We start from the raw sequence: 21,672 nt of genomic DNA, 5'->3' as shown, positions 1-21,672 counted from the left end.
TCCGCCAGTGACCTTGGAAGGATTTCCTCAACCTCAGACAACGAAATCAACACCACCTCAGAACTATGAAAACCATTTGAGCAGCGTCCTCAGAGCATCTTCCACGTCGGGGACCCTGGGATGATATCAAGTGGCCTTCCCCCAGCCCGGGGACTGATACGGTGGGGACATGGGGTGCAGCTCCTCCCCTTTTCTCCCTCCCCCCTAGACACACGAAGGGAAAAGCTTGAAAGCAACTGTCTCATCCATTTTCCCACATTTCTCAACCCTTCCTAGTCCTGACTGGTGGCCCATGGTGTCCTTCTGCTGTCCTTCTCAACCATGTAAACAACCTCAAAAATGAAAATAAATGTCTTAAAAAAAAAAGAGTAGAAAGAGGGCTCCCTGCTGTGCACAGACCCACGGCCACGGGGAGGGCCCTAGTGTCACACACAGACCCACGGCCACGGGGAGGGCCCTAGTGTCACACACAGACCCACGGCCACGGGGAGGGCCCTAGTGTCACACACAGACCCACGGCCACGGGGAGGGCCCTGACGGCCTAGTGTCACACACAGACCCACGGCCACGGGGAGGGCCCTGAGGGCCTAGTGTCAGACCCACGGCCACGGGGAGGGCCCTAGTGTCACACACAGACCCACGGCCACGGGGAGGGCCTAGTGTCACACACAGACCCACGGCCACGGGGAGGCCTAGTGTCACACACAGACCCACGGCCACGGGGAGGGCCCTGACGGCCTAGTGTCAGACCCACGGCCACGGGGAGGGCCCTGAGGGCCTAGTGTCAGACCCACGGCCACGGGGAGGGCCCTGAGGGCCTAGTGTCAGACCCACGGCCACGGGGAGGGCCCTGACGGCCTAGTGTCACACACAGACCCACGGCCACGGGGAGGACCCTAGTGTCACAGACCCACGGCCACGGGGAGGGCCCTGAGGGCCTAGTGTCAGACCCACGGCCACGGGGAGGGCCCTGACGGCCTAGTGTCAGACCCACGGCCACGGGGAGGGCCCTGACGGCCTAGTGTCACACACAGACCCACGGCCATGGGGAGGGCCCTAGTGTCACACACAGACCCACGGCCATGGGGAGGACCCTAGTGTCATAGACCCACGGCCACGGGGAGGGCCCTGAGGGCCTAGTGTCAGACCCACGGCCACGGGGAGGGCCCTAGTGTCACACACAGACCCATGGCCACGGGGAGGGCCCTAATGTCACACACAGACCCACGGCCACGGGGAGGCCTAGTGTCACACACAGACCCACGGCCACGGGGAGGGCCCTAGTGTCACACACGGACCCACGGCCACGGGGAGGGCCCTAGTGTCACACACAGACCCACGGCCACAGGGAGGGCCCTGATGGCCTAGTGCCTACAGTGACAGTGACGGCGCAGCGTCCACCACCATCCCGTCTCAGGCCAGGAGGGATGTCCCCTTCCGTGGGATTATTTCCTCTGGCTGAAAACACTAGGAACTAGTGGGCGCTGATGCCAGAAGTGGGACACCTGTGGGGGGCCAGCCGCCTGGGCTCGTGGAGCATGCCTCCTGCCTGCAGGGCCAGCAAGGCCAGGGTCAGCCGGGCGCTTCCTGGTGAAGGAGGCAGGGGCTCTCCGTGTGACAGTACCCAGGGGCAGCATGCGCTGCTGGCAGGAGCCACTGGACGACTCATGCCACACCCAGTCAACCTAATCCTGCCTCTGGGGACTGTCGCATGTAAACAGCATTATGAAGCGAAGGGAAACAGCCACTGAGGGCGGCCCAGCCAGAACCCCTCCTTCAGGCTGCTCACCTCATGGGGGACACTGCCCAGGCACTCCCTGGACCTGGCTGTCACCTCACAGTCCTGCTCAAAGAGGTTGTGAGCAAGGGGCTCGCTTCGGCTGCCTCCAAGACCAGCCTGCTGTGTCAGCGGCTCAGGGGCCCGCCAGCAGCGGCCATGAGAGGGGATGGGTCCCAGCACGTGCTGTCGTGCAGCCGGCTGCTGCCACGGTCAGTCCTAATTCAGTCAGTGAGTGACAAGCCTTGGCTACCTGCGGTGTCAGCTGGGGGCGGCTGCAGGCCCCCACAGCAGCCGAGGGAGCCTGTCGATCAGGTCCCCCGCAGGCAGAGAAATGGCTCCAACGAGAAAAGCAAGCAGAAGGGGGCAACAGGAGGGCTGATGTGAAATGGGCAGAGGTGGGTGTGGCCACCTGCGCCTGTACAGCTACACGCTAGCCCTGTGTCTCTCACGTGTGACATGGCCCCCAGAACCAGCACGTGTCAGGATGACAGCCAGCATGGCTCTGGGACCAGTGCGGCAGCAATAGCGGAACTCACACCGGCGTCAAGCAAGACAGACTCTGACCTGGACACTGGCAGTGCTCACAGCACAAGGACAGCCAGCACGCGGACATGTCCACGGCTCAAGGCCAGCCCACTCCTGCTGCTGAACTTACACTGCAGTGGTACAGGTTATGCTGCCACCTACAGCGCCAGCATCCCGTCTCTGCACCAGCTCGAGTCCCAGCTGCATCACTTCCCACCCAGCTCCTGCTTGCAGCCCTAAGCCTTCGACCCCATCACACCCATGTGGGAGACCTGGAGGGAGCTTCTGGCTCCTGGCTGCAGCCTGGCCCAGCTTGGGCTATTGAGACTATGTGGTGAGCCAGCACATGGAAGACCTCTGTCACTCTCCCTTTAAAATAAATCAATAAGCTTAAAAATACCGAAAGAGTGACAACCAAGTCCCAGCTTGGATCTGCCCTGAGCACTGCTTCCCACTGTTGCTGCCACAGATGTTCCAAAGAGCTGGGAGGTGAGCACTGTGGAGAGGCGGGGCTGGAGGGGCGGGGAGCAGCAAGCTCACCTGGGCCCCTCAGGCGGAGGCTCGGCAGAGCTGGGGGCTGCAGGAGTGGGGAGCAGCAAGCTCACCTGGGCCCCCTCGGGCGGGAGGAGCCCGTGCACCCGCAGCGCCTGCAGCGCCTGGTCCCGCTCCAGGACCACGGCCTTCAGCAGTCTCTCCTGCTCCCGCAGCACCTGCTCCGTCTCCTGCAGCTTTGCAGTCACCTGGGGAACACGGTGCCCAGTTTGGTGTGGGTCTCACGGCAGTGCTGGCCTCTGTGCTGTGAGGGCCTGGGTGTGGAGGGATGGCCCTCAGGCTGCACAGGGGAACAGGGCACCTGCCAGCTGTGAGCAGAGCCGACCCACAGCGAGGGGATGGGGCTGGTGGGCAGTAGCTTCCCCTGCTGTGGCCAACAGGTGAGGATGGCACTGCTCGCCAGCTGGCTGCACTGTACCCACCTGGGCCCGTGACGCCGTCAGACCTTCGATCAAGGCCTCCGACCTCCGTATCTGCTCCCGCTCGGTGTCCTCACAGCGGCGCTGCCAGTCCAGGCCCAGCTGCACCTGCTCGCGCGCCAGGCTCTGTTCCCTCTCCACAGCCAGGGACAGCTGCTGCTTGTACCTGGGACACGATCAGGTCGCTCAGCCTGGATGCCTCTCAGCAAACGTGGGAGTGCAGGGGGCCCAGGGTCAGCGGGGTCAGGGCCAGCAGGCCCTCATGGCATGTAGCCAGCATGGAGACAGAACAGGGCCAAAGCTCATAACAGCAGGGAAAGAGGCACTGAGATCACACAGAAACACGAGCCGTCTGCAACAGATTCAACCAGAAACCTGTCATCAGCTGGCATCTGGAAGTTCGGGGTGACAGGACACGGAGTGACCACAGCCTCACATGCACCACGGCCAGCAGAAAGTACTGGCCGCATGCAGGGGAGCCCGGGAGTGTGGGTGTGCCCTGACCGTGTGGAGGGGAGCCCGGGAGTGTGGGTGTGCCCTGGCCGTGTGAAGGGGAGCCTGGGAGTGTGGGTGTGCCCTGGCCGTGTGCAGGGGAGCCCGGGAGTATGAGTGTGCCCTGGCCATGTGGAGGGGAGCCCGGGAGTGTGGGTGTGCCCTGACTGCGTGGAGGGGAGCCCAGGAGTGTGGGTGTGCCGTGGCCGTGTGGAGGGGAGCCCGGGAGTGTGGGTGTGCCCTGGCCGTGTGCAGGGGAGCCCGGGACACCTACTCCCGTCCAGTCCCGGCTGCTCCACCTCCTATCCACCCCTGCTGGTGTGCCTGTGAAGGCAGCAGAGGCAGTCCACATGCTTGAGCCTCTGCCCCAGTGGGAGACCCCGACGAGGCTCTGGCCTGGCCCAGCCCTGGCCGCTGAGGGCATCTGGGGCGTAAAGAACAATCAGACAGAACCAATCGCTCCCTTCCTTCTTCCCCTTTTCTTTCTTCCCTCCTCTCCTTTCTCCTCTCTCTCTCCTCCTCCTCCCTTTCTCTCTCTCCTCCTCCCCTCCCTCCTTGCTCTTCCTTCACTCTCTTCTTTCTCTCCTCCTAACCCCTCTCCCCCAACACCCCTGTGACTTTCAAATGAAGACACAGCACTTCCACACCCTCACCCCATGACCCAGTGCCCTGAGCAGACTTGTGTCGCTCCCCTGCTCCCCCCACTTCCCCACAAAGAACGCGAGGCCAGGGTCCTGCTCTGCCCAGGTCGCGTGGGGTCAGTCACCTGTCAACATCCTGCTGGGCTCGGGCCAGCTGTGCCTTGAGCTTTGCCTCGTCCTCCCGCAGCGCCTGGACCTGGAGGTCCTTGGAGACCGCCTCCTGGGACAGCTGGGCCACCTGGGCATCCCAGGCGCTCTTGAGAGCTGCGGAGTCCTCGTGGAGCCTGACAGGGAGGGAGGTGCTGTGGGCATGGCCATGGGTAGGGAGCTTGTCAAAGGCCAGGGGCTGTGACAGGAAAGCGCCACGACCTCCACCTGATGCCTCTTGAGGTGCTGGGCACAGGGCCATCACATGTGCTAAGACATACCCCTCAGCCCCGGCCTGGGAGCTGCAGATTGCCGGGGAGGGGGGCCTGGGGACATACTGGAGTGGGAGCGGCTGAGGGTATATGTGACGGGGGAGGAATGACTCCTGGGGATTCCACGGACCGGGCTGCTGCACTTGCTGGTAGGCACAGGAGCTGACGTGGTTTAGAGGGGAAACGGAGGGCATGTCTGGTCAGGCCAAGGTACCCACCGTGTCGGAGACCAGTCTGGGCTAAGTAGCATCGCCCGCTGCCCGCGGGTGCACCCAAAAACATGGGGCTGGAGGCCTACCTGGCTGGGCTAGGCTGCAGTGCCTGCCCACAAGCATCGGAGCAGGGGCTGGGCGATGTCAGGTTAAACGGGACAGAATCGGATATGTGGGCAGATTCTGGGGGGAAATTGTGGGCTCACCTCTGAGGGGCCACAGTACCTACTGGTCTATGCAGAGAGCTGGGGGTGCTGACAGACCAAGCCAGGCTGGACCACAGAACCCACCTGACACTTGCAGGGGCCAGGGCTGGGAAGAAGCTGGGTGGGGCCAGGGTGCAGCACCCACCAGTACATGCAAGGGCCAAGGCTGAGGGCAAATCATGCCAAGGGCCATAGGGGAACTGTGGAACTCCCCTACAAGTCCGTGGTTCCCTCTGGGGAGCACAAGGGCCAGGGCTGGGGGCAGGCAGGCCAGGCAGGGATACGGTACTTGTCAGCATTCATGTTGGCTTGGTCTGGGCCCAGGCCAGGCTGGAACAGGCTTCACATCCGCTGGCACGCACGAGCGCCAGCACAAGCTGCACCACTGTCCGGTGAAAGCTGCGCACGCAGGAGGGCGAGGCCAGAGCCTCCACCTGCCTCCACAAGACCTGGGGCTGGGAGCTCTGAAGGTGTTCACTGGTGAAAGCAGAGCTGGGACGGTGGGCAGGCCAGGCCTGGCAAGGCTGCAGCACCTGTAGCGTGCACGTGGGCTGTGTCTGGGCTGGGTGCACAGGGAGCCAGGTCTGGGGTGCCTCACAAGGGAGCCAGGTCTGGGGTGCCTCACAGGGGAGCCAGGTCTGGGGTGCCTCACAGGGAAGCCGGGTCTGGGGTGCCTCACAGGGGAGACAGGTCTGGGGTGCCTCACAGGGGAGCCAGGTCTGGGGTGCCTCACAGGGGAGGAGGGTTTGGGGGTGACCTTGGTAAGGGGACTCTGGGGACTGCTAGGTCCCTGCTTCCACTGGTGAGTGTGAGAGCTGGAACGCCACAGGTCGGGCTAGACTGCCACACCTGCTGATGTGCACAGCAGCCAGCATGGGTGTAGGCCAGCCAGGGCAGGCAGGGGCATCCACTGACAAGGACCAGGACTGTCAGTCATGTCAGGAGGGAGCACCCCCTGCAAGCCTCAGATCCGGGCTGGGAACATGCTGGGCTATACTTATAGCTGGTGAGCAAAAGAACCAGGGTTGGGTGCAGGCTAAGCTGGACAAGGTAGTGGCACCTGTGAGGGACACTGTGGGGGTGGGGTGGGCTGAGCTAAGCCACAGCACCCACAGGTGTGCCTGAGAGCCAGATGGGATGTGGGGCAAACCGGGCTAGGCCACAGCAGAGCCTGGGGATTCCTGGGGGTCACCCACCAGGCCAGACTGCAGCACCCGTTGGAGAGGGGGCTGGGGGCACAGCACTGACCTGGGTACTGAGCATGGTCACATAGCACTGACCAGGGTACTGAGCACCGTCACACAGCACTGACCAGGGTACTGAGCACAGTCACACAGCACTGACCTGGGTACTGAGCATGGTCACACAGCACTCACATGAGTACTGAGCACTGACACAGCACTAAGTGAACATGACAGGGTACTGTGACCACGGGACGACTGAACACAGCAGCACTGCTCACAGCAGCCACCAGGCGGCAGCAGCTCTCTGCGCTCAGCATCCTTCCTCACCCGGGGGGTCTCTGGAGACGTGGTCTCCACCTCTGACCAGACCCTCCTCCCGGCCTGTGGCCCACTCACTTCTCAATGACAGCGTCCTTCTCGCGGGCAGTGTCGGCCTGCGTCCACTCGGCCCTGCGCAGCTGCACCTCCAGGCTCTCGCAGTGGGCCTGCAGCTCCATGATCCTGCTCTCCAGGGCACGCAGCTGCTCCCCATGGGCACCCTTCACCGCAGCCAGAACAGTGTCCCTCTCCCTGGCCAGCCTGTCCAGCTCCTCGTGCCTGACACAGAGCACACCGTGAGCTGAGTGCCTGGGGCCCCAGCTTCCCCAGGGCAGCCTGGCCTAGGCCCGACACTGCTTCTCATGGGGCACAGAGTGGTCCCTGGCACGTGGCACCCTTGCCCATGCTCAGAGCCACCAACAAGCAAGGCATGCAGAGCAGGGGTACACGGTCCAATCCACTACAACCTCCCAGGTCCCTGACCAGCCCACAAAAGTCAGAAGATGGACACCATCTGCTCACTGTTGGGCCAACAGTGTCCCCAGCCAGACCCTGTAGAGCACTCACGCTGGGACCACTGTTGCCCAGCGACACTGAGTGACACTGCTAGGCCAGCCACTTTCACCAGGGGAGACAGACACTCCGTGAGGGGCAGCCCCATGGGACGAGGGCTGCAGGATGCCAGCCACCTTCACCCAGGGGAGACGGACACTCCGTGAGGGGCAGCCCCATGGGACGAGGGCTGCAGGGGTGCCAGCTGCCCCACCCAGAGGAGACACACTGCAAGGGGCAGCCCCATGGGACGAGGGCTGCAGGATGCCAGCCACCTTCACCCAGGGGAGACGGACACTCCGTGAGGGGCAGCCCCATGGGACGAGGGCTGCAGGATGCCAGCCACCTTCACCCAGGGGAGACGGACACTCCGTGAGGGGCAGCCCCATGGGACGAGGGCTGCAGGATGCCAGCCACCTTCACCCAGGGGAGACGGACACTCCGTGAGGGGCAGCCCCATGGGACGAGGGCTGCAGGGGTGCCAGCTGCCCCACCCAGAGGAGACATACTGCAAGAGGCAGCGCCATGGGACGAGGGCTGCAGGATGCCAGCCACCCTCACCCAGAGGAGACACACTGCAAGGGGCAGCTCTGTGGAACGATGGACACTCCGTGAGGGGCAGCTCCATGGGACGAGGGCGACAGGGTGCCAGCCACCCTCACCCAGAGGAGACGGGCACTCTGTGAGGGGCAGCTCTGTGGGGATCCCCTCACCCTGGCATTGGATGGCAGCATGCACGTGCTGACAGTCATGCCATTTCGATTTAGTGTCTGAGAAAGCCCTCCCAGTGGGCATTCAAGCGTGCTGCCCGGGCCACACAGCTCCGCCAAGCCGGCAGCCCTGGCCCTGCGGCTGTCCACTCAGGCTCCATCTCAGCTAGTGGGAGGTGGTCCACACAGACCCCTCCCCACTGGGGGGCAGGTGGGAGGCAGCCTTGAGTCTTGCCCCATGGTCAGAGGCCAGGTGCAGCGGGCAACCCCAGGTCCCTCTGCTCTCGGCCACAATGTCCTCACAGCGTCACACAGAGCTGCTGTCCCAGCCACGGTAACATCCCCCCAAACATAAAGAGGAAACAGTTCCTGCTGGGGGAGGGAAGGATGGGCGCAGGGGTGCAGCACTGACATCCACAGCTCTGCCCCACACCCCTGCAGCTCTGCCCCCGACCCCGGGACCCCCACACCCCCACAGCTCTGCTCCCAACCCTGGGGACCCTCACACTCCATAGCTCTGCTCCCGACCCCGGGACCCCCACACCCCCGCAGCTCTGCCCCCGACCCCAGGGATCCCCACACCCCTGCAGCTCTGCCCCCGACCCCGGGACCCCCACACCCCTGCAGCTCTGCCCCCAACCTCGGGACCCCCACACCCCCACAGCTCTGCTCCCAACCCTGGGGACCCCACACCCCCGCAGCTCTGTCCCCGGGATCCCTACACCCCTGCAGCTCTGCCCCCGGGACCCCCACACCCCGGCAGCTCTGCCCCCGGGATCCCCACACCCCTGCAGCTCTGCCCCCGACCCCAGGGACCCCCACACCCCGGCAGCTCTGCTCCCGGGATCCCCACACCCCCGCAGCTCTGCCCCCGACCCCAGGGACCCCCACACCCCGGCAGCTCTGCTCCCGGGACCCCCACACCCCCGCAGCTCTGCTCCCGGGACCCCCACACCCCGGCAGCTCTGCTCCCGGGATCCCCACACCCCCGCAGCTCTGCTCCCGGGACCCCCACACCCCCGCAGCTCTGCTCCCGGGACCCCCACACCCCCGCAGCTCTGCTCCCGGGATCCCCACACCCCCGCAGCTCTGCTCCCGGGACCCCCAAACCCCCGCAGCTCTGCTCCCAGGACCCCCACACCCCCGCAGCTCTGCTCCCGGGATCCCCACACCCCCGCAGCTCTGCTCCCGACTCTGGGACCCCCACACCCCCGCAGCTCTGATCCCGGGATCCCCACACCCCCGCAGCTCTGCTCCCGACTCTGGGACCCCCACACCCCCGCAGCTCTGATCCCGGGATCCCCACACCCCCGCAGCTCTGCTCCCGACTCTGGGACCCCCACACCCCCGCAGCTCTGATCCTGGGATCCCCACACCCCCGCAGCTCTGCTCCCGGGACCCCCACACCCCCGCAGCTCTGCTCCCGGGACCCCCACACCCCCGCAGCTCGGCTCCTGGGACCCCCACACCCCCGCAGCTCTGCTCCCGGGACCCCCACACCCCCGCAGCTCTGCTCCCAGCCCCTGGGCCACGGAGGATGGCAGCAACACGCACTTCCTCTTGAACACGTCCTCCTCCTTGGTCCTACTCAGCTGCATGGAGTGCAGTTTGTCTTCTAAGTCCTTTATCCTAAAGGAGAGGCAGATGAGGGCCCAGGCAGAGAGCCCTGGGTCGACGCGGGGAAGGCACGGCAGCACGCGGGGCCACGCACCGGGCGTCCTTCACGGCCTCCAGGTCCTGCAGCTCCCAGGTGCGGACCTGCAGCTGGCTCTCCAGGCTGGCGCTGGCGGCCTCAGCTCTCTGCAGACACTCTGAGGCCTTGGCCCCCGCCTCCGTCAGCGCCTCAAGCTCCCTGCTCAGCAGTTTGACCTTCCAGGGTTACAGAGGTAGAAATGGGGTTAATGAGATGCAATAAGGGTTCAAGGGTGGTGTCATGAGCAGCAGGTTAAGCCTCTGCCTGCAATCCCATGGGCTCTGGTTCAAGTCCTGGCTGCTCCATGACAGGCCCTGGCTTCAGCCCTGGCCAGGGTTGGCTGTCGGGCAGCAAGCCAGAGGGAGAAAGATCTCTACTCCTCTCTTCTTTCTTCTCTGACTTTTAAAAATCAATAAATCTTTAAGAACCTGGGGCTCCTGAGCAAGTGAAGGAAACAGCTGGCAGCAGCCGGAGCGCAGCACCATGCAGTCCGGCACGAGGCCCGACCCAGGACAAGGCCCGACCCGGGACAAGGCCCAACCCGGGACAAGGCCCGACCCGGGATGAGGCCCAACCCGGGATGAAGCCCAACCCAGGACGAGGCCCGACCCCGGATGAGGCCCGACCAGGGATGAGGCTTGACCAGGGATGAGGCCAGACCAGGATGAGGCCAAACCAGGATGAGGCCCGACCAGGACGAGGCCAGACCAGGACAAGGCCTGAGGGCAGCCCTGCTTGCACTGGGAACATGCCGAGTCTGAGGTGCCATGCACAGAGCAGAGCAGGGGCTGGGCTTGCTGCCGAGCTACCCTGAGCTGGGCTTAGGCAGCGGGTGGAGTGGGTGGCATGCGCCGGGATGAGGCCCAGCCCGCCAGGCCTGTGGGCTTGGAGCCAGGCTCACAGCAGCAGAGGGGACAAGGCAGGAGCCTGAGTTTGCTACAACAGCACTGCCTGCCCCATCAAGAGTTGGAGGGAAGGGGGGGTACTTGGGAGAAGGGGCTAGTGGGCAGGGGTCACACTGCCTGCTGGGAGCCCTGGTGTTGCTTGTAAGAGACTGGGGAGCAACTGAACCGCTGGACCATGGAGCCCAACCATGGAGAGAAGTGCAGGTTCCACGGTCTGACGGGGAGTGCATGTGTTAGAGCTCGCCTCCACAGTGGCTCACGCGGGGCAGTGGCCAGCACATCCAGGTGCACGTGGAGGATGCGGCAGTCCACTGCAGCCTGCAGAACACCTGGTACCACAACAGAGGACGGAGTACAGAACACATCGATTAACAACCCCAGCCAAGAGCTGGCAGTGAATGCCTGGGCAAATGGGACCCTGGCGGACTGCGTCAGCTAGTGGAATCTGGAGAGATAGCAATGGTGAGATTGGCAGCAACACAGAACTGCTGAACCATCGAAATCACTCAAGCAGTGCCCTCAGAGCATGCCCCACATTGGGCACCCAGGGATGGGTGGGAGGCTAGGTGGGAGGCTGGGTGGGGGCTCCTCCCTTTGTCTTCCCCCAGATGCAGGAATGAAAGAAGAGAATGTAAAATCAATGGTCTCACCTACTTTCCTCTAGCCCTTGACCCTTTGCACCCTAATCAAATACGTAAAAAATTACCGAAACAAAATAAAAACTTCAAAAAAAGAGAGACTGGGGGGTTCTCTGGCCAGGATCCTAGCCACTCAGACCAGGCACCACTGCCCGCTGGCATTCTGAAGCCTCCCACTGCAGGTCAGGAGGACCTGGGGAGGGCTTGGGCATGGGCAGCAGGGCCAACCAGCATGGGAATCCACTGCGCTCCCTCAGTGGCCCCAAAGGCTGGCATGGTGGGCAAGACTGCAGGGCCAGCTCTGCTGCAGCCACCTGCTGCGGCCTGAGTGCCCAGAGCAGGACAGATGGCGGCAGCCCCCAGGCGGGCTCTCCGGGAGGATAGAGGCCAGCAATAGGCAGTACCAGGCTGCAGGCTCACCTAGCCCTAGCCTGCATGGCCTGAGCTTAGTGACCATGGCCTCCATGACTGTGCAAACGGGGCTCCTTCCCCGTGGACAGAAAAGCCACGGCCACCGGGTACCTCGAGGCCCGAGACAGGAGCACGTGGCCCTTGATACCTTGAGCCCCGGGACAGGGGTGGCCCCAGGTACCTTGAGCTCATGGGACAGGAGCACGTGGCCCTTGATACCTCGAGCCCCGGGACAGGGGTGGCCCTGGGTACCTTGAGCTCATGGGACAGGAGCATGTGGCCCTTGATACCTCGAGCCCCGGGACAGGGGTGGCCCTGGGTACCTTGAGCTCATGGGACAGGAGCACGTGGCCCTTGATACCTTGAGCCCCAGGACAGGGGTGGCCCCGGGTACCTTGAGCTCATGGGACAGGAGAACATGGCTCATGTCATTGGCCTGCTGCTGGAAGGCGCGCTCTCTCTTCTGCAGCTCAGATTCAAAGTCCAGCAGCAGTTCCTGCAGCAGGAAAGGCGGGTGGTGAGGAGGGCTGTTGGGCAAAGGCCCTGCAGGCCGTGAGCAGGGGGAGCAGTGCCAGGCAAGGGCATGCTGAACCCAGCTTCAGCCACACGCAGGGTGAGAAGGCGGGCTGTGCAATGCGGTGCAACGTGGACCCCAGGCTCTGCCAGCTCCATGATGACTGTCCCTCCCTGTGCCACAGCAGGAACGGCCTTCAGGCCTTCTGACACACTCAGCCAAGACTACCATTTTGCTGTGAAGCTGCACCCATGGGTGCGAAGCAAGGGTGCACTCCAGTCCCGGCACAGCACAGAGGGCAGCAGGCCTCGGACTGTCACCGCCTACCTCAGCCCTGGCCTGTCCCTGTGCCGCCTCAGCCCCGGCCTGTCCCTGTGCCGCCTCAGCCCCGGCCTGTCCCTGTCACCACCTCAGCCCCGGCCTGTCCTGTCACCGCCCACCTCAGCCCTGGCCTGTCCCTGTGCTGCCTCAGCCCTGGCCTGTCCCTGTGCCGCCTCAGCCCCGGCCTGTCCCTGTCACCGCCTCAGACCCCGGCCTGTCCCTGTCACCGCCTCAGACCCTGGCCTGTCCTGTCACGGCCTCAGCCCGTGGCCTGTCCTGTCACCGCCTCAGACCCCGGCCTGTCCTGTCACCGCCTCAGCCCCGGCCTGTCCTGTCACCGCCTCAGACCCCGGCCTGTCCTGTCACCACCTCAGCCCCGGCCTGTCCCTGCACAATCTCCTTGCACTCTGAGGGCTCTGTGAGGAGCTGATCTCACGCCTCAGGGAAGCCCCCCACCCCAGGCCTGGCGCCCCTGGTCCACAGCCCCAGGGAAACTGTAGAAGTACAGTACATTATCACCCTTCACTTGTTGAGTATGTTGAGCAGAAAATGCAAAGCTGGAGGTCCCACAAGCACCCCGATGGACTCAGGATTGAACACTGAGCCAGTCCCAGTGCCTCACACACGCCATGCTGCGTGGACCTGCCGTGAGCGTGCTTCTGCAGGTGGCTGTTGGGGGCGGGAGGCTCACGCCAGGACATTCCCAGCCCAGGAACGGACCAGGCCACGACTCCGCCAGCTGCCTGCTCAGGGCCTACCTCACTGGGCCTCCCAGGTGGACCCGCACCCTCCCTGGGGTCTGCACCCTCGGCCAGGCTCCTGGCTCAGCCCTCAGGCCAGGCCTGCTATCCCACTGCACACCTACTGGGACGCTGCTATAGCCACCCTGTATCTGCTTTGCCCATCTCGTCCTGTACTGCCTCCATTCCAGCTAAACCTGTCTGCCACATTGTCATCCCTGAGACCTGCTGCCTGGTCCTTGCAGTGACACCCTAGCACCCACCTGCTGCCCGGTCAGCACAGTGTACACTCCAGCACCCACCTGCTGCCCACTCCTCACAGCGTACACCCCAGCACCCAGCCTCCCCGAGCCCCATGTGGGGTAAACGCCACCCTGGCTTCTGGCCACACAGCAACCTTAAGCATTGAGTGTCTTGTGCCCCAGACAAGACACCCATGCCTCCATGGAGACCCACAGTCTGGCAGGCAGCTGGTGGGCAAGTGCCTAGGCCCTCAAAGCCCGGGACCCTTGTGGAGTCCCTGCAGGACACAGAGGAAGCTTTGTGACCCAGGTGGTCTTGGCTAGGGCCTTTGCTAGCCACCCCAGCCTGAGAAGGACCATGCCCCTGGTCCTGGGCTGTGCATCTGCAGGGCAATGCCAGGGACACTGCATCACAGGAGCAACTGCAGGACAACCATGGGAGTCCCGCTTCCTGCACCTCTCGGGACCGAATCACAATGCAGGTCTCGGGTACCTTCCAACACAGGCCAATGGAGGCAGCATGGCTGGGCAGGCTCTGAGATGTCAGCCTGGGAACTGCTGTGGTCTGCCCCGAGGCCCAAGTGGCAAGGGACAGCAAGCAGCTCCCTATGTATGCGGGCAGCCTGGCCCGGGCCCCAGGCACCGTACCTGCCTCTGCAGGGCCAGCTCCCCATCGAGTTCCTCCAGCTTTTGCTCCAGTTTCCACTTGAGATGTTCATAGTGTTCCCGCTGACGTTCAATCTCCCCATTCTTGTCACTACGGTGACAAACAGGGCATTAAGAAAAGCCTCGGGGAATCAAGATGGCGGAATAGGGTAAGGACACGTTTAATCAGACGGAGAAACATTTAATGAGGATGAAGCAGAGAGGACATATTTCAGGAAATAGGAAAGGACAGAACAACAGCAGAGGGGTACCTGGAGACTGACAGACACAGGAAAGCAGCAGGCACAGCAGTGTGGTGTTGCAGTGACTGATACTCCAGCACGGCGATCTGAACTCCACCAGCAGCCTGAACTCCACCAGCAACCAGGTGGGAAGGGACTTTCACTGGGAGTTTGGGAGGTGAACCCAGACAAAGTACTGTCCATCCTGCTGGTCCCTTTGATTTGACCAGGAGCAGAGACAAAACAGCAAATCTCAGGCAGTGCGAGAACAGAGTGAATTTCATAGCCCAGTCAGCCCCCTAGAGCTGAATTGGGTGCCATTTTGCGTAAGGAGAAAAGGGCAAGGGAAAGGACTGAGCATGCTCTGAGCAGGGAGTGAGCTCATTTCTGACTGGTGATCTGCAACGACATGGCATTCTATGGGTTCCATCCGCGGCATGTCTGGGTAGCGCTCAGATCTGACGGCCAGCGGATCAAGAGCTCTTGTGGTAGCACGTCGGGTGCCATTTTGTGCATTGTGGCAATAGCTTTGGGACTGCAGGGGACAACAGAGAACTGCACATGTGCTGAGCTCACGAGAGCTTGCTGAGGTCCCATACGAAAATAATACTGACTGCGACATTGTACCGGTCAAAATAGGCCCGTGTGGCACCCAGACCTAACATCCAACAGGTTCCGACAAGAGCAGCGCCACCAACAACCTAACTAGATAGGACACCTGGTGTCTCTCTAATCCTGGAACCCACTCCAACCAGAAGAGGGAGAAAGGTTGCAGGGACAACAGTGCAGCTTCAGCACGGTATCACAGGAGGTGGAGAATGGTGAGCCAAGAGCTGGGGCTGCGGAGACCACGGTGGATATCTGACATAAGAACCCAGACCTGGAACTCGCTGGAGGTTGTGGCACAAGTGGCTGCAAGCAAAAAGTTGTGTATCAACTGCAATAAGTAAAATCGCATTGTAGACCTATGGGTGACACAGCTTAGAAACCTGCCCCAAGAAGAAGACTCTGCTAACCAGAAGTGCAATGACCAGGAGCAAAAGAAGAGACAGAGGCACAATGAATATTACTGAGCACTCCCCTGTAAAGGAGCAAAACCCTATGCCAACCTCACAGTTAACTGAGGAAGACGTCGAGAAAATGGGGGACACAGAATCCATAAGACTCATTTTGAAGATTGTGGTCAAAAATGAGAAGCTCATGCAAGAGTTCAAAGAATTGGGCCCGGCGCGGTGGCGCAAGTGGTTAAGTCCTCGCCTTGCACGCCCGGGATCCCATATGGGCGCCGGTTCTAATCCCGGCAGCCCCGCTTCCCTTCCAGCTCCCTGCCTGTGGCCTGGGAAAGCAGTTGAGGACGGCCCAAAGCTTTGGGACCCTGCACCCACGTGGGAGACCCGGAAGAGGCTCCTGGCTTCGGATCGGCATAGTATCGGCCCGTTGCGGCTCACTTGGGGAGTGAATCATCGGATGGAAGATCTTCCTCTCTGTCTCTCCTCTCTGTATATCCGCCTTTCCAATAAAAAATAATAAAAATAAATCTTTAAAAAAAAAAAAAGAGTTCAAAGAATTTAAGGAAGCAGTAAAGCAAATCAAGACTAGAATATCAGAAATTAGGAACACAGTAGAGCAAATTACAAGTACAGTGGGGAGTCTCCAAAATAGAATGAAGCAAGCCGAAGAAAAAATCTCAGAATTGGCAGATATCTCCTGTCACCAGGGGAAAGCAAACAAAAAGCTGGAAGCAGAGCTGGATCAGGCCAAAAAAAGTAGTCAAGAATTGAAAGACACCTTTAAGAGGCCAAATATAAGAGTTATGGGAGTCCCGGAAGGTGCAGAAAGAGAAGCTGAGTTTGCAAATGTATTTAATGAAACAATCAAGGAAAATTTCCCTAATCTGGAGAAAGAATTGGGAAACAAGATCCAGGAGGGACACAGAACTCCCAACAGGCTTGATCAAAAGCGATCTTCACCAAGACATATGATTATCAAACTCTCTTCAATTGAACATAAGGAAAAGATCCTTAAATGTGCACGTGGAAAACATCAATTGACATATAAAGGAATGCCAATTAAGCTCACAGATCTCTCACAGGAAACTCTACAGGCAAGAAGAGAATGGAGTGACATATTCCAGATTCTAAAAGAAAAAAATTGTCAGCCTAGGATAACATATCCAGCAAAGCTTTCTTTCATCTTTGAAAATGAAATAAAATTCTTCCAGAGTAAAGAAAAGCTAAAAGAATTTGCCTCTTCCAAACCTGCCCTACAAATGATACTTCAAGATGTTCTCTTGACAGAGAAGAGGAATAGCACCTACCAAAACCAAAGGCAAACGGGAAGAACATCCCAGTAAAATGACAACAGAAGAATAAATCAATGAACAACCCATTCCTAAAATGACAGGACCAAAGTACCACCTATGTATATTTAACTCTGAATGTAAATTGCTTAAGCTCAATCAAACATCATAGGTTAGTAGACTGGATTAAAAAACAAAACCCATCTGTTTATTGTCTGGAGGAGACACACTCCAACAAAGATCAGCGGAAACTCTATCACATGGGTTTTGTTGTTTTCTGTTGGTTTCATTTCTTCAAAACACTTTCTTCTGATTAAATCATTCAATGACTCGTAGATCATACAGTGGCATCATTTTCTTCAAGAAGGTTCTTGATTTTCACTTCTTCAGCTACAAGTTATGCATTTAATAGCATGTTGTTTAACTTCTTGGTGTTGTTAATTTCTTTTTCTTCGGATGTTGATTTTGTTTTGTGGTTCTTCATTTAAGGGAAGGTATAGTAGTTGTGTAATGGAGACTGTCATATCTAGTAACATGTCATTTAACTTCATGGCATTGTAAATTTCTATTTTTCTTTCTAGTGTTGATTTTGTATCATGACTTTTCATTTAAGGGAATGTACAGTAGTTATGTAATGGAGACTAACAACCAGATGTGAGGATGCAGTGCAGGCGACATCTCTGTTTCCAGACAAAGATGGACTTACAGTGAAACTGTTTATATTATATTTTGACAATAGGATTCTGGACTCTCTGCCATTGTCCATGCCCGCAATGATGAACATATGACTGAGTATGAAGAACTATATGTTAGTAATGATATAAAGGAACTGGGGGTGGGGTAGGGAGGGAATTGGGGAGGGGATAAGGAAATATGGAACTGTATCATAAAATGATAGCAATAATAATAAAATGTGGGAAAAAAAAAAAGAAAAGCCACGGGCCCAGCACTGTGGCATAACGGCTAAAGTCCTCACCCTGAACGCACCGGGATCCCATAGGGGCGCTAGTTCTAATCCCGGCAGCTCCACTTCCCATCCAGCTCCCTGCTTGTGGCCTGGGAAAGCAGGAGAAGATGGCCCTGACCTTGGGACCCTGCACCCACGTGGGAGACCCGGCTGCAGTCCTATATTCCTGGATTTGGCCAGGCCCAGTGGCATCTGGGAAGTGAACTGGCAAATGAAAGATCTCCCTCCCTCGTCTGCCTCTCTGATCCACGCGGAGATGGGTAAAGTGGTCCAGCAGACAGACAGCCGTTGGCAGGCCATCACCCAGTGCCAGTGGACAGTGTGAGTCCCAGTGCCTGTGCCTCCAACCCAGCTTCCTGCTGCAGGCCACACAGACAGGCAGCACCCGACGGCTCAGGAGACCGGGCATCTGAGAGAGTGACGTGGCTAATGGGCAAGCGTGCTCTTTCCTTGTCTCTCTCTGTTTCCATTTCTTTGGTATTTCAAATAGAGAATAACAACAACATAAAAGTAAAACAAAACCTTTAAAAATAAAAAGTCACTTTCTACACCAACAGCCAGAATGTACACTTTGATGAGAAAACACAAAACGCTGAAGTTAGTTAAGGACAGGGCCATCCTGGTAACGTTTCCTAACCAAGTATTCACTCCCATTTGACAGGCAGAGCGCGAGCGCACAGGATCTGGTGGCGGCCAGTTCGCACCACACACAGCCACCACAGGCCAGCTGAGGCCAGAAAGGAGCGACTACATCCGGTCCCCACCACGGTGCCCGGGAGCTGCAGCAGCTGCAGGGCAGCCAGGCCTGGAAGCAGCACTGTGCTGCTGCCTCAGGCACTCCAAGGGCCAGCTCAGCCTCCACTCCACACGCCACCCCCAACAATGCTTCCACCGAGCAACTCAACACAACTCGGGGAAAACAGGGAACCTCAGTCAAAAACAGGTGCCCTAAAAACAAAACAAACAAGTGCCCTGAGGGCCAGCCCTCCTTGCAAACAGAGGAAGTCAACGACAGGTGCCAGGCCGAAGACAGAACAGATGCTGCACACAGAAAGGCATGGGCAGAGCCGCAGCTGAATGGCACCTAGTCTGTCAGACCCAAAGCTAAGAGAGAAGCAGAGCTAGGATGCAGCTGCATTACCAAATGCTGACCGGGAGGCGCCTGCACCGTGACATGCCTGCACCGTGAACACGCCTGCACTGTGAACGTGCCTGCACCGTGAACAGGTCTGCACCGTGAACACACCTGTACCGTGACCAAGCCACAGCATGAACACGCCTGCACTGTGAACGCGCCTGCACCGTGAACACGCCTGCACCATGAATGCGCCTGCACCGTGAACACACCTGCACTGTGAACGTGCCTGCACCGTGACCAGGTCTGCACCGTGAACACACCTGCACCGTGACCAAGCCGCAGCATGAACACGCCTGCACTGTGAACGCGCCTGCACTGTGAACACGCCTGCACCATGAATGCGCCTGCACCGTGAACACACCTGCACCATGAACGCGCCTGCACCGTGAACACACCTGCACTGTGAACACGCCTGCACAGTGACCAGGACGCAGCATGAACACACCTGCACTGTGAACACACCTGCACTGTGAACGCCCCTGCACCGTGAACACGCCTGCACCGTGAACGCGCCTGCACTGTGAACACACCTGCACTGTGAACGTGCCTGCACTGTGACCAGGTCTGCACCGTGAACACACCTGCACCGTGACCAGGCTGCAGCATGAACACACCTGCACTGTGAACACACCTGCACTGTGAACGCCCCTGCACCATGAACACGCCTGCACTGTGAACACGCCTGCACTGTGAACGTGCCTGGACCATGAATGCTCTGTGGAACCAGACAGACACTGAGCCCCCCTCTGTCTGTTTCGGTGTTTGAATTTACTGCATCCAGGCCAGTGTTGTGGTGTAGCCAGGAGCCTGAGCGGCATCGGCGTCTCCTATGTGGGTAAGAAGGCCCATGCATGTGGGCCATCTTCTCTGCCTTCTCAGCAGAGTTGAACCGGAAGCAGAGCAACAGGATTGGGGCGGAGTTCTGCAATGGGACGCTGGCACCAACCATAGCAGGGTGAGCTGTGGCCCCACAGCGCTGGCCTGCGGGGCTGGTTACTGAGGTTGCGCTGGCTGGCTCAGGCATGGCAGCCTCATATACCCTGATGTCAGACTAACTAACGGGCCACCTGCTCTGCAGCTGTGTAGGTCCAGACTGAGAGCTCAGACGCCCCCAACAGGCAGCTTTAGGTAGCACAAACACAGCTGAAAGCATCCTGAACTTGAGAAAAGAAAGGCAAAAGACTTGAAAATACACTTTTAAAAAACCTTCCTTTTCTTTGGAAGCCAGAGAACCTTTCCTATGTAGTTCACTCCCCAGACGGCTGCAGTGACCAGAACAAGGCTGGTCCAAAGCCAGGAGCTGGGAGCTTCCTCCAGGGCCCACAGGAGGCACAGAGGCCAAAGAAATTGGACCGTCCTCCACTACTTTCCCAGGTGATAAGCGGTTGCTGAGTGAGAAGTGGAGCAGCCAGGACATGAACTGGTGTGCTTAGGGGATGCTGGCACCACAGAGGCTTAGCCTGCAGTGCACAGCACCAGACGTATGAACATTTTAAAAAGCTGCTCTAAGTGCTCTCACGGAGCAACGGCACACGCACAGGGCATATTTCGGCCTCTGCTGTGCTGGCCAGGGCGGGGGGCCCTTCCTAAGGCCCGGCGAACACCCGGGGGAGTCAGCACCAATACAGAGCTCCAGTTCCAGCCTCCCCAGCCCTGGCGTGAACGGTGACACCATGCAGCACCGCTGGCTCAGGGGCCACTGGCTGGCACACTCCAGGCAGCCCCAACTCATGCGGTGGGCATCAGGAGCTGGGGCTGGCCCTGTGGGTCCACGGACACAGCCTTCCCCTGCAGTCTCTGGCCGGCTGAACATGTCACATTGTTCTGTGGGACAGACGCACAGCCACAGGCGACCCTTCCAAGGTGTGCCGCACTGAGGCCACCGGCACTGGGACGCAGGCTGCAGGCCCAGGCGGCACTTGGCAGTGGCGGGCCCCTCAGACCCTTCACCTGACTGGCTTGTCGGAGAGACTCTCATCAGAGCGTGCGACCCTCACAGGGCTCCATGCCACGACCACCCAGCCGCCCAGCCCTTCATGGGCTCCGTGGCCACCCGGCCCGTCACGGGCTCCACATCACGGCCGCCTGGCCTGTCATGGGTTCCACACCACAGCTGTCTGGCCCGGCCTGGGCTCCCTGCCACGACCACCCAGCTGCCCGTCCCGTCATGGGCTGCACACCGTGCCTCCTGCCTGGCCCACAGCCTCACCTGTACGCACGCTCCAGCTCGAGGCAGTGCTCCTGCTGTAGCAGCTGCTGCCTCCGCTGCAGCTCCTCCTTCTGCCGGGCCTCCGCGGCAAGCGCCTGCCTCAGCTTGGCCACCTCTATCCTGAGCTCGCTAGCCTCCGCCTGCTTGGCCTCCTCCCGGCCTCTGGCCTCGGCGAAGGCGGCGTCGTAGTGCTCCAGCTCGCTGTCCCGCTCCGCCAGCACCTGCAGGTTGTAGAGGAAGTCCTCCTGCAGACGCTGGAGCTGGTCCTGTGCTTCCTGCAGCCGGCCCTGGGCCTCCCGCACAGCCGCCTCCTGCAGCCGCGAGTGCTGGGCCTGCAGTGCCCGCCACTCCTCCTCTTTGGAGGAGAGTAGCTCGTTCAGGGCTGACTCTGAGCTCAGCTGCACCATAGTGGGAGCTGTGGATGAGAGAAGGTAGCACGGGAGGGAGTCAGGGACCCAGGAACTGGGGAGAGCCAGAGCCCCGAGGGAGCTAGGGTGGGCCCCAGGTGCTCTGCATCCCTCTGCCCACACCCCACACACAGCCAATTTAGAGGAGGTTAGGGGCAGCTGCAGGCGGAGCAGGGCCCCTCCCGGGGCAGGGCCAGCTGCTGGGAGGCTCTCCACCTAGGAAGGGTTTCCTGAGTTTTATTTCAATCACTGATAAACTGCTAGGAAGAATGAAATGAAAAGCCACCCCAG

General features: G+C 60.1%; 1 protein-coding gene across 1 annotated transcript in view; it reads right to left on the bottom strand.

Annotated features, from left to right (window-relative positions):
• Positions 1-21,381, bottom strand: part of CCDC57 (coiled-coil domain containing 57) — a 53,340-nt gene extending 31,959 nt beyond the window's left edge. The window contains exons 1-9 of the mRNA XM_040989367.1: positions 20,975-21,381; positions 14,123-14,231; positions 12,052-12,153; positions 9,722-9,879; positions 9,565-9,639; positions 6,827-7,027; positions 4,535-4,693; positions 3,280-3,442; positions 2,911-3,045 (exon numbers count right to left, since the gene is read on the bottom strand). Coding sequence (XP_040845301.1) covers positions 2,911-3,045; positions 3,280-3,442; positions 4,535-4,693; positions 6,827-7,027; positions 9,565-9,639; positions 9,722-9,879; positions 12,052-12,153; positions 14,123-14,231; positions 20,975-21,381 — 1,509 coding nt within the window. The remainder of the gene's footprint in view (positions 1-2,910; positions 3,046-3,279; positions 3,443-4,534; positions 4,694-6,826; positions 7,028-9,564; positions 9,640-9,721; positions 9,880-12,051; positions 12,154-14,122; positions 14,232-20,974) is intronic.
• Between the last annotated feature and the right edge of the window lie 291 nt (positions 21,382-21,672).

This window comes from Ochotona curzoniae, unplaced genomic scaffold, assembly GCF_017591425.1.
Source record: "Ochotona curzoniae isolate NIBS_2020 unplaced genomic scaffold, NIBS_Ocur_1.0 contig_523, whole genome shotgun sequence".
NCBI classification, from domain to species: domain Eukaryota; kingdom Metazoa; phylum Chordata; class Mammalia; order Lagomorpha; family Ochotonidae; genus Ochotona; species Ochotona curzoniae.
This window is presented reverse-complemented; position numbering and strand designations above follow the sequence as displayed.